Below are 12013 nucleotides of genomic sequence, written 5' to 3' on the forward strand. Positions count from 1 at the left end.
CCTTTTCCAGTCGTTTGGGGCTCTATTGCCCTATCCAAAATAGGCGGCATCTGGAGTTTATGGAGTGTGAGGGAGGTGACATGGTCAGACCTCTTTAGGAAAATCACTTTGGCAGCTGTGAGGAGAATGGATGGAGCAAGGAGAACCTTGAGGCCAGGTGGGGAGCAATTAAGAGGCCATCATAATAGTTCAGACAAGAGATGATGAGGGGCAGAACTAGGAAGGTGGCTGTGTGAATAGAGAGAAGGGCCCCAAAGTAGACATGTCATCTCTTAATAGTAACAAACCTAATTGTTTCAAATTGGCAACTGAAGAAAGAATAGTGAGCACCAGAAAAAAAAAATTTGTCAGTGATGCATGCAAAACCATGAAGAAGGTCTGCATTGCCTAATGCCAAACAAAATTATAATATAGTTTAAATTTGATTACCTAGTACTATTTCAGCACCTGAGGAGGGGGGAGGCCCACAAAGAATGAAAACTACACATAAAAGATAAAAGATTTAAGAAATCTTATGGGGGTGGCTAGGTGGTGCAGTAAATAGAGCCCAGCCCTGGAGTCAGGAGGACCTGAGTTCAGATCTTGACATACTAGCTGAGTGACTTTGGGCAAGACAACCCCAATTGCCCTCCAAAAAGGAAAAAAAAAGAAATCTTATGAATAAGTTGGTTCATCCTGTCATATAAGCCAAAACATTTCAGTGCAAGTAAATAATAGAATCAAATAGTTTTCATCAATTGTCCACAGGTACTATATATAGTTATAACCATATAGAACCAATTAAGATAAGATCTTATATTTTTAAAAGGGCCTTAGAGGTCATCTGGTCCAAACCCTTCCTTCATTTTAGATGGGGAAAAACAGACCAAGAAAGATTAAGTCATTTGCCCAAGGTTACATAGTAGATTTGATCCTGAGTCTCTGCTCCAGACCCAGGGAGACTTCTGGAAGGCCAAGCTGTTTCTCACATCCTTGCCTGCAGTTTTTACAGTCTTGCCTGAAGGTGTTGACAACCCCTTACCCCATTCCCCACTGAGAATTAAAGGAGAAAAACAACACATGGGAAACTGTGAAATTGACACAAAAGCAGGCCAGGTCTGAGAGGAGAATTAATAGAGTGTGTTTGCTCATCTAGGGGTAACTAGGTAATGCAATGGATAGAGGGTCTGGCCTGGGGGGTGGGAAGACCTGAGTTAAATCCACTCTCAGACACTTATTAGCTGTGTGACCCTGAGCAAGTCACTTAACCCTGTTTGCCTCAGTTTCCTCATCTGTAAAATGAGCTGGAGAAGGACATGGCAAACCGCTCCAGTATTTTGGCAAGAAAATCCCAAATGGGATCATGAAGTGTCCGACATGACTGAACAACAACACTCAGATTCTGTTAATCCTACAGTCATCTTCCCAGTCATCCATTACTTAAATTTTGATGTTGTCTCTAATTATCTCTTGCCCCCACCTCATCTCATTAGTCACCAAGGCCTATTGCTCCTGTCTCGACAACATCTCTAGAATACACCTTTTTTCCCCCAATCTCACTGCTACCACTTTCCTTCAGGCTCTCATAATCTCTTATATAGACTACTACCATAACTCCTAACCTATCTCTCTGCATTCCATCTGAAGACATTGATCAGATCATTCTTCCTAAAGTAAAGCACAGGTCTCAACAATAGTTGATCATAGTTGTAACCCTGGGTAAGTCACATATACCTTCTTGATCTCACTTTTTTTCAAATAAGGAAATTGAACTAGATGACCTATAGGGACCCTTTCCAGCTCTGAATCCTATGTTCCTATGATCCCTCACTCAACAAGGTAGTGATATCTCTACAGGGTTTATAGTCTTCCACTGACTCCCATTATAAAAGGAAAGACATGTTCAATTTGCAAAAATGAGGATAGAAACTAAGTTTTCAGGTTTTTTCTCTGAATAGATACCTCAGATAACACTATATGAACAGGGGGCAGCTAAGTGGCACAGTAAATAGAGCACTGGCCCTGTCAGGAGGACCTGAGCTCAAATCCAGCTTTGGACACTTGTCACTTACTAGCTGTCTGACCTTGGACAAGTCAACCCCAATTGCCTTCTTCCCTCCAAAAATAAACTAAAGGTGGGAGTGGGGGGGGGGGGCGGAGAAACCACTGTATGAACATGAGGACTGTTGAGTTTTTAGGCAACTGGGTGGCACAGTGGATTTAGTGTCAGACCTGGAATCAGGAAGACCTGACTCAAATCCTGCCTCAGAGATTTACTAGCTATATGACCCTGAGCAAGTCACTTAACATATCTTCCAGGGTTGTTGTGAAGCTAAAACAAGATAATTGCAAAGAGTTGTGCAAATAGAAGACATAGATATATACACAAACACGTATACACACATATAAATATGTATATTTATATACACATATGCGTGTATATGTGTATATATACATGTACATACATACATGTATGTGTGTATTACACACACACACATCCTGTAGTTATTTTTCTGACAATCTTGGAGGTTGGTACCACTATTTCCAAAGTTGTTTTTAAATATCCCTTACTCTTACCTCAAACCTACCTGCTCTAACCCATCCTCCATACGACTGCCAAAGTGATTTTCCTGAAGCATAGATCTGACCATGTTGCTTCCTTATTCTATCAATTGCAGCAATTCCCTAATGAAACTAAAATAAAATATTATTTCATCTTCATCTCGTTCTCTTTTAATTTCTTTTAATTTCTGTTTTGTATGAGCATTATAAAGTAAGTTATTGGTATGGCAGTACATGCATATAAATGAGTATACACAGATTAGGGATAAATGCTAAAAAATGTTTTACTGACAATGGTACATGATCAAAAAAAGTGTGAGTGATCCCTGACATGAAATACTGCTTACATTCAATAAATCTTAAATTAAACAACTGAAATGAGTTAGTTCATGATATTTAACAGTGGATACCAGTTCATTTTGATATTAACTCTGTACTTTAATTTTGCAAAGTGAAATGTGATGTTTCCTGTTTTTGGATCAGGTACCTCAATCAGGAATCCTGAAGCTATCCCACTTGCGAGAAGGAGTGTACATCTTCCAGCTGACTGTGACAGACACTGCTGGTCAGAGGAGCTCTGACAATGTCTCCGTGACTGTACTCCCCAAGGCACAAACTGCAGTAGGTGAGGGGGAGAAAAATGAAAGTATCATTGGAGCATAATTCAACCAAAAATTCAATCCATGTTATTTATGGACCTGTAGTCTTCCTATGCCTATAAGTATAAGGGCTTTTGTAGGTTCTTCCATTTTATTTTCTGAAACCCCAAATCTGATATCATTTTAGGATGATTAACACTTCAGTGTGGGCAAGATAAGAGGTTTTTATTTCTGGAACTTGCAATGAGATGGTTAATAGAGTGTGAAAGTTTCAGGGCATAGTAGGAGCCCCACAAATATGTGTGTATACGTGTTTGTGTATATATCTAGATCTTCAGTTTGCAAAGTATTTTACAAATGTTATCTTGTTTTAACTTCACAACAATCCTGGAACACAGGTTAAACAACTTGCTCCGAGTCACACAGCTAGTACTTTTTAATTTTTCCTACTCCTAAATTCTTAGCCTCTCATTGAAAAGAATGTTACTAAAAGATTGTTGATAAATTTAGTATGTGTATGTATAGATATATATATGCATGTACATGTCTATATGTTATCACAACCCGTATATATGTATACATATACATATATATTTGTATCTGTGTGAATGTCTGTGTGTATTTCTTGGAAAGATTCTGCCAAGATTTAATTCTAAACGGATAAAAATAAATAAGACATGTTTCCAGGATTTTGTTTTGTTTTAATTATTTAAGAATATTGCATAACTCCCACATTAATATGTAAGTAGTAACACATTAGTGTTATTAGATAGAAGTAATAATGACAAGTAATAAGTAATAGTAATTTTTAAAATACACAGTATACAAATCCAGTACAAATTTACTGCCTTCACATTCACTTCTTTTGAATAATCATCAATCTTTATTATCTTCTAAAAACTCCTCATTTCTAAGGGAAAGCATCAAGTGCATACAATAAACCAATTAATATGAGTTGCATAGTTTGTTCCCAAATGGGCTAGGCAGCACTGAAGCTAGAGAAGTAAGACATCTGAAGCTGTTTAACCATTATTGTTATTTTTGAGTTACTTTTGGAGAGATTCTATATTTGTAAGCCTGAGATGTTGCATACTGTTCCTAAGCTTGCAGCAAGCCTCTGGCAGTCTTGGACTCTCTATTATTTGCAAAGGAATTAACACAATGGGCTAAGTAATAAGGATAAAAGGATTAGAATATAAATATAATTTCTCCATAACTATTCTAAGCTCATATCAAAGATATGGCTCAGCATGCATATTAGAAAGAGAATTTTCTAAGGATACAAAACCTATGGGGCTTGGCAATCTTCCAGTGCATTATGCTTTTCACTAGAATATCAGTTGCCAATTCTTCACTGTATTTATAATCTCATTGATGTGAGTATTATGTCCAATGATGCTGATCATTACCCATCCATGCCCAAATTATGCAGATCTTGATCACAGCTTCCCCAAAATTCATCACGTGGGGTCTACTCAACATGCTAGAGACAAACTATAGGTCACAAACTTAGTGAAAAACAAAATTGTTGACCATCTCCTTTGCCACCTTTACCTTAAGCTTTCTATGAAGATGGGATCTATGTAAATAGGTCAGACAACTCTCCTCCATTGCAGCAACAGGAGCATAACAGCCTTACCCATGAACCAGCACTAGGTTGACACTCAGTTGACATCCACATGAATGCAGAGTAGACTTCCTGTCCCAGGCGTGGGCATTTAACAGCTGTTCCATGTAGGGACTGATTGACTTCATCTCTTGAGCACCCATTTTAATGTACTAGATATAAATCAGGAGAATAATAAATGTTCGCATTTATATAGCATTTTACAGTTTAAAGAGCACTTCCATCTCTCACCTCCAGTTCCTTCTCTCCATTCACTCAGCCACCTTCTTCATTCTGCCCCTCATCACCTCTTGCCTGAACTATTATAGTAGCCTCTTACTTGGTCTCCTTGCCTGCCTCCCTCCTTTCTCCCTGCTTTATTCATCCTCCACACAGCTGCCAAAGTGATTTTTCCTTAGGAGCAGATCTGACATTGTCCACTCTTCCACACTCCATAAACTCCAGATGTTCCTATTCTTTCTAAGATCAGCTCCTCAGGTTGGCATTTAAAGCTTTTCACAACCTTGCTCCATCCTACCTGCTCAACCTTATTCTCCATTACTCCTTTCCACATTCTGTGGTTGAGTCATATTGGCTTTCTAGATGGCGCCTCCCATCTCTGTGCCTTTTCATGGTCTTCTACAGCAGGAAGGTCTTCACTTCTCACTTCGACCACTTGAAATACAGAATTCCTTTCAGGACTCAGGTCAGGTACCGCTTTCTGCACAGTCTTTCCTGTTCCCCACACCCCATCTGCTAGTGCCTACCCCACTAAGGTTGCCTTACCTCTGGTTTGTAAGTTATTGGATGTGTCTACATGTATATATGTTGCCTTCCACATTAGAATGTAAGCTCCTTGAAGGTAGGGACTATCTTATTTTTCTTTTCTCTTTGTATCCCAAGTGCTTAGCCCAGTGCCTGGCACATAATAAGCATTTAATAAATCTTGTTTGCTTGATAAATCGAGTCCTCACAAACCTGTGAGATTGGAAATTGTGCCCATTTTTTTGATTAGGGAGTTAAAGGACAGAAAGTTTAAGTGGCATGTCCATAGGTCACATGGCTAGTTTAGTTAACTTTAGGATCTGAATCCGGCTTCTTGTTTTCTAAGCTAGCTTCATTAGACTTCCTCTCAAGGAGTTTATGATACCTTATTCTCAGGAATAAATGGTACCTGTGCTGACCTAAATGATTTGTGGCTAAAGCCCAGTACATACCACAAATATTGCATTTGGTCTGGCTAGTAGGTATCAGGGTCAGAGGGCTCTCCCAGACACATGCCTAGCCAAGCTCCAAATTCAATGTTGATTCTGGGGAGCCTAGATCTGGAACTAGGCTTTGTCTCTGTCCATGTGTAAAATAACAGGTGTGTATAGTCCTGGCCAATAAAAAAAAAGATTTATTTCTCTAACAACCTAGGAGCATGATTTTCTCACTGACTAGCTCTGTATGTGCGTTGGGGGCAGGGAGAAAGTAGCCTAAGACAGACAGATGGCCGGCAACCAGCCAGGCATTTGTTTGCCTCCATCCATTCACTTGGCCAGATTCTACAGTCTCCAGTAGCAACTTGGCAATTATAAATGAGAAAATGTCTTTGAAGTTGCCTGGGACAGAGTGAAGTGAATGTCCTTTGAAAAGCAGCTTCAGGCTCCAGACCCTCGCCTTCCTTCCAGTGGCCTTGTGTCCCTCCACAGAGTGAGCTCACAGTGTAGTTATTGCAAACGTTCTCTTGAGTCACTCTTACAGCTGGGGCTTTGTCATTGCCTTATGAATAAGATGCTAGGAATCAGCCCCTGGGAGTAAAACGCTTTGAGATACTGAAAACAGGAGGTGGAAACATTTCGACCGCTGCTCATCATTCTGTAGCATATAATGACCTTGTGGTTCAGGCAGAGCTGGAGTGATTCAGGGCTACTTCATTACCATATCGGCCTCGTCACACGCCAGCAGGCAGCAGACAGTGTTGATTGTGCAATGAAATCTGGCTCAGTGGGATTAGATTTTGTATGAAGAGGCTGTGTATTTTCAAAAGAGAAAGCTTAAAGAAGTATTCAAAAGTAACTCTTCTATGACATTTTTGTGTGTGTTCTTAAAGTAGGACAAATGGCTCATTTAAATTTGCCAAATGTTTTCATTAACTCATTGTTGCCTAGAGTTTTCTTGTGGTGATTTGAAAACAAAAATGTAACCTAATAAGGATTTTGCTATCCCAGAACTCTTCTGTGTCCTTCCCTTCCTTGTCTAGAGCTTCCAGCTGTTGTTTCATTCTATCTTCCCTGAATTCTTTAGACAGCTGACCATGTTTCCCATCTTCCTTCCCCGGTGACAGTTGCTATCATTGCTCTCCTTTCCCTCTTCTTTCTAACTCCAGTTATCCCCCAACTTCCTCAACACCAAACATTTGCTTTTTCCTGACTTTCCCAACTGCATCTTAATAATTTGTTTCTCTAGAGTAGAAATCTCTAAAGCTTTGCTTGGGCATGTGCACTGTACCTTCTATTCCCTATCTAATATGTTATTTGTGTTATAAAAAGAGCTGTTCAATCTACCTTATTCCTAGAACCTTCTGAAACTTTTCATGATCCAACTCTGACCAGGTACCTTTAGTCTATAGTATTACAGATGCTAAATGGGTCCTCAATTCTTCCTGTTTCTTCTAAGCTTTAATGATTCCAATTTAACTATGAGCAGATAAATTATCCTTCCAAAAAAGACTCTCTTCTTAGAAGCCCCAATTAGATGAAAGATTTTCTTGAGAGCCCAGGAAGGAATACAATTTCATGATCTGGAGAAAATAAAATTGTCATTAGCAAGAAACCAGAGATTCTAGCCAGGTACTGCCCTATGCCAGGGACACTGTGACATTCACTCAAAGGATTCAGTAGTCACAGGTTGAAGATTAACCAAAAGAAACTATTAAGATTAACCAAAAGAAACCAAAAGAGACAAGAGTATACACATGATATGGTGAGAGAGAGTGTCTGCTTTAAAAATAATGACTTAATGTTTTAAAATGTAGAATCACTGGTGTGGGAGGCAGCTAGGGAGCTCGGTGGATAGAGTATTGGGCTTAGAGTCAAAAAACCCTGAATTCATATTCAGCCTCAGACACCTGCTAGCTGTGTGACCCTGGACAAGTCACTTATTCCTGTTTTCCTCAGTTTCCTCATCTGTAAAATAAGCTGGAAAAGGAAACAGCAAACTGCTCCAATATCTTTACCAGGAAAATCCCCAAAATGGGGTCACAAAGAGTTAGGCCCAGCTGAGCAACAACAATAAATAAGAAATGGGGCAACTAGGTGGTGCAGTGAATAGAGCACCATCCCTGGAGTCAGGAGGACCTGAGTTCAAATCCAGCCTCAGACACTTAACACAAAAACTAGCCATGTGGCCTTGGGCAAGTCACTTAACCCCAATTGCCCTCCAAAAAGCAATAAATAAATAAATCTTAAAAAAAACAATAAATAAGAAGTGTTTTCTTGGAGACGGGTTGAGATGAGTAGCTAGGAGGCACAGCAGATAGACCAATAGACTTGGAGTCAAGAAGCCCTGCATTCAAATCCAGCCTCAGACACCTACTAGCTGTGTGACCCTGGACAAGTCACTTAACCTTTGTCTGCCTAAGTTTCCTCATCTGTATAATGAAGATAATAATTAGCACCTACCTCCCAGAATTGTTGTGAGAATGAAATAACATAATATTTGTAAAGTGCTTTGCAAACTTTAAAGGGATGTATAGCTATTATTGTTCTGGGGAAAGAGGTCTTCAGGTATAATCTATACAATGAAAAAATGGCAGGAATGAGTAGTGGAAGTTATTTGCCAGTAAAAGTTCAATAACATTCTGAAATATCAAATGAATGAATGAATGAATGAGTAAGTGAGTATAGAGCTCCATCACAAGGAGAGGTATAAGACATTGGTCACTAAAAAAGAAGATATGGCATCCTGGCCTCAGGATTTCTAATGTACTTTCTATCTCTAAATCTGTGATCTTCACTGACCCAGTATTCATCCTCCTGGAGTACCCCTCACTCAAAACTGGTCTTAATCAAGATGTATAGGAGGGGAAAGTCCATAGTGACTCATGGGTCATAGATTTTTAGGGGCATAAACAAGAATGCCAAGGGAAGGCATATGAACCTTCTTTTATTTATTCATTTGTCTGATTTTTTTAATGCCTTTTGTGTTTACATAAATCTTTGTTATTGTTTTTTGAAGTGGATATCACAGAAGCTAGCCTTGTTTGGTTCTGTCCTATTCTGAACTTTTTTTTGTTTTCTTCCATGTATTTTTTATATCTTATTGATGCTTTTTTGGTTATTTCCATAGCTTTCCATTAGTCATCCCACCCCAAATTGATGCCCTCCTTTAAAACAAAAGAGTATAGTCATATAAAATCCAATTCAGTCCAATAAACAATAAAAGAAACCACCACATTAACTATTTCTGCAAATATGTCTCATTTGGCAGCTAGAGTCCCTAGGCACAACAGTTTCCCCAGAGCCTGTTATTCTGACCAATTATTAATTCTTTCTGCATTAGCTGCATCTCTTTGAGTTGTTATATTTTTTTTACCTGTTCTTTGTTGCCCCAGACACCTCTAAAAGTCACAGCTTTTATGTACCCCACCCCAGTTGTAACTTACCAGTGATTTGAGGTTTGCTTTATAAACAGAATGTTTGAAAGTTTGCTCACGCTATCATTTCTTCTGTGATGATGGCTGCTGTATCGACATCACACTGGCTTGTGATGGAGTGAATCAGTGTCCTGACAGATCTGATGAAGCTTTCTGCCAGAGTGGTGAGTGGCCGGGAGGGAACACCCTTGGTGTTGGGGCTTGGCAGCCCAGGGAAGTGGATTTGCAGCACAAATTCCAGCATGATTATTTTTAAGAAAGTAAGGTTCTTTGAGGTAAGTAGGAGGCTGAGTAGATAGCACTCCTAGCCTGAAGTCAGAAAGACTTATATTCCTTGGTCTCAGATACTTACTAGCTGTATGACCCTGGGCTAGTAACAACCTCTGTCTGCCTTAATTCGCTGAAAAAGAAAATGGCAAACCACTCAAGTATCTTTGCCAAGAAAACCGTTATTGGTGTGCTTTGGTCCACAGGGTGACAAAGAGTTGGACATGATTGTATAACTGAATAACAGTAATACAATTTTTTCATCCAGATATTGGGTTGGGTTTTTCTTCTTGGTATTTAGTGACTACCATGGCGATGACAATAACTGACATTTATTTAGTGCTTTAAACTTTTACAAAGTGCTTCATATGTATTATCTCATTTAAACTTCACAAAATCCTATGAGGTAGGTATTATAGTGGGGCAGCTAGATGGAACAGTAGATGGCCTCAGATTTTACTCGCTGTTTGACCCTAGGCAAATCACTTAACCTCAGTTTGCCTTAGTTTCTTCATCTATAAAATAAGAATAATAATAGCACCTACTTCCTAGGGTTGGTTTAAAAATCAAAAATGAGATAATAACTGTGAAGTGCTTGGCACGTAGTAAGATCTATATAAATGTTAACTATTATTATTTCATTAAAGGCAAAAAAAAAATGGAGACTCAGATAACTTATGTGACTTGCTAGTGGTCACACAGTAGTTAGATTCTAAGGCAATATTTGAACACAGGTCTCCCTGATTCCAAATTCAGCATTTATTCAGCTCTCCTGTGCCTGCATGCAGTAGGCACTTAATAAATGTTCACTGAATTGAATTAAAAAGGAAAGTACATGCATAGATCTTTTGTTATTGATAACCACATTTCCCAATCTAAATTTTGCATTGTATGTGTAATATAAAATATTAAATAGTGATGGTTATCAGATTAATTATTGACCAGATTTCAAATAGTAATCTGTATTTCAGGGATTTCCCACATATCTGATGCTGCAATATCTTATCAATACTTTGGTACTGTCCTGATCTAAAAGTGTTCATAGCATGTACTTTTTGAAAATTTGCAAGTATTTATTTTCTCTCCTCAGCTTCTCCACATTTAAAAATAATAATAAGGGACAGCTAGGTGGCACAGTGAATAGAACACCAGACCTGGAGTCAGGAGGACCTGAATTCAAATCCGGCCTCAGGACACTTAACACTTACTAGCTGTGTGACCTTGGGCAAGTCACTTAACCCCAATTGCCCGGCCTCCTCCCCTCCAAAAAAGCAAAAAATACAAAACAAAACAAAAATAATAATAGCAAAGTCCTTATGCATAGTCAAGCAAAACAAAGGCCCACATTGGTCATGGCCAAAAATGTATGTCTCCTTCTACTTCTAGTCCATTACCACCCTGTCTAGTCCATTACCACGTGTCAAGAGGTGGGCAGCCTGCATCATCATTGGTCCCTTTTAATCATGGTTGATCATTGCATTGATCAGCATTCTAAAGTCTATTAAAGTTGTTTGTTTTTGCAATTGTGTTACTATACAAATTGTTCTCCTATATGTTTATTTCACTCTTGTTCATATTCTCATCAGTTCATACAAGTTTCCAGGTTTCTCTGGTATGATAGTATTTCATTACATTCATATACCATAATTTGTTTGGCCATTTCCTAAGGATTGGACACTCTTAAATAAATTTAAATTAGCATTAATTTTATTTTTGAAGTAATTTTTCAGAATTTTATGACTCATGTTTGAAATAATTTATGACAACCAAATCACAATACTAAACCACTCTTCTAGTTATAGGTACTACAGAAACACAACCAGGGGGAAATAGCAGTATAAAAAAGGTTAATAATGTTTACTGATTAAGAAACTATAAATGTTGTGTTTGGGTCTTGACTCTGTCATTAACTGTTTCTGTCATTAAACCTCAAAGAAAAAAGATCAGACAAAAATTGTCCATTAAAAAACAGAAATTATGGCATTTATTTAAAAAAATTAAATACTTGAATTTAGAATTCTGCATAACTCCAAAATTTCATCATTAGAGATAGACTGAGGAGTTAGTGTTTTTCCATTTATTTTTACATCCCCCAAAACTCTCACAACTAATAACTAATTTATCTCTGTCCATTCAGTGAGTCCTGGCCGAAAGACAATAACTCATGCTGCTCTAAGTCCAGCCCAGCAAAGAACTGTGGGATTGACTGAAGATACAAACAGAAGTCTCCCTTCGCAGAACATCCAGAAAGCCACAAGGAAACAGCTGCTTCCATCAGCTAATGCAGACAAGAGTAACCACTCAGTCTCTCAGGGACCAAAGAATCAAATGAGTGCTTTAATGCCAGGTAAGGGCTTAAAA

The 12013-nt window shown here is 38.5% G+C and overlaps 1 protein-coding gene across 2 annotated transcripts in view; it reads left to right on the forward strand.

The window, feature by feature from the left end:
• The window catches only part of LRP11 (LDL receptor related protein 11), a 112485-nt gene that overhangs the window by 65470 nt on the left and 35002 nt on the right, over window positions 1–12013 (forward strand). The window contains exons 3-5 of one of the 2 annotated variants that reach the window (XM_069069696.1): window positions 3025–3166; window positions 9424–9549; window positions 11790–11999. In XM_069069696.1, the coding sequence (XP_068925797.1) occupies window positions 3025–3166; window positions 9424–9549; window positions 11790–11999 (478 nt within the window). The remainder of the gene's footprint in view (window positions 1–3024; window positions 3167–9423; window positions 9550–11789; window positions 12000–12013) is intronic. The other variant, XM_069069697.1, reaches the window with a different exon arrangement.

This window comes from Petaurus breviceps, unplaced genomic scaffold (assembly GCF_028583685.1).
Source record: "Petaurus breviceps papuanus isolate PSGF00001 unplaced genomic scaffold, PetGlider_PUasm1.0 90784, whole genome shotgun sequence".
Lineage (NCBI taxonomy): Eukaryota > Metazoa > Chordata > Mammalia > Diprotodontia > Petauridae > Petaurus > Petaurus breviceps.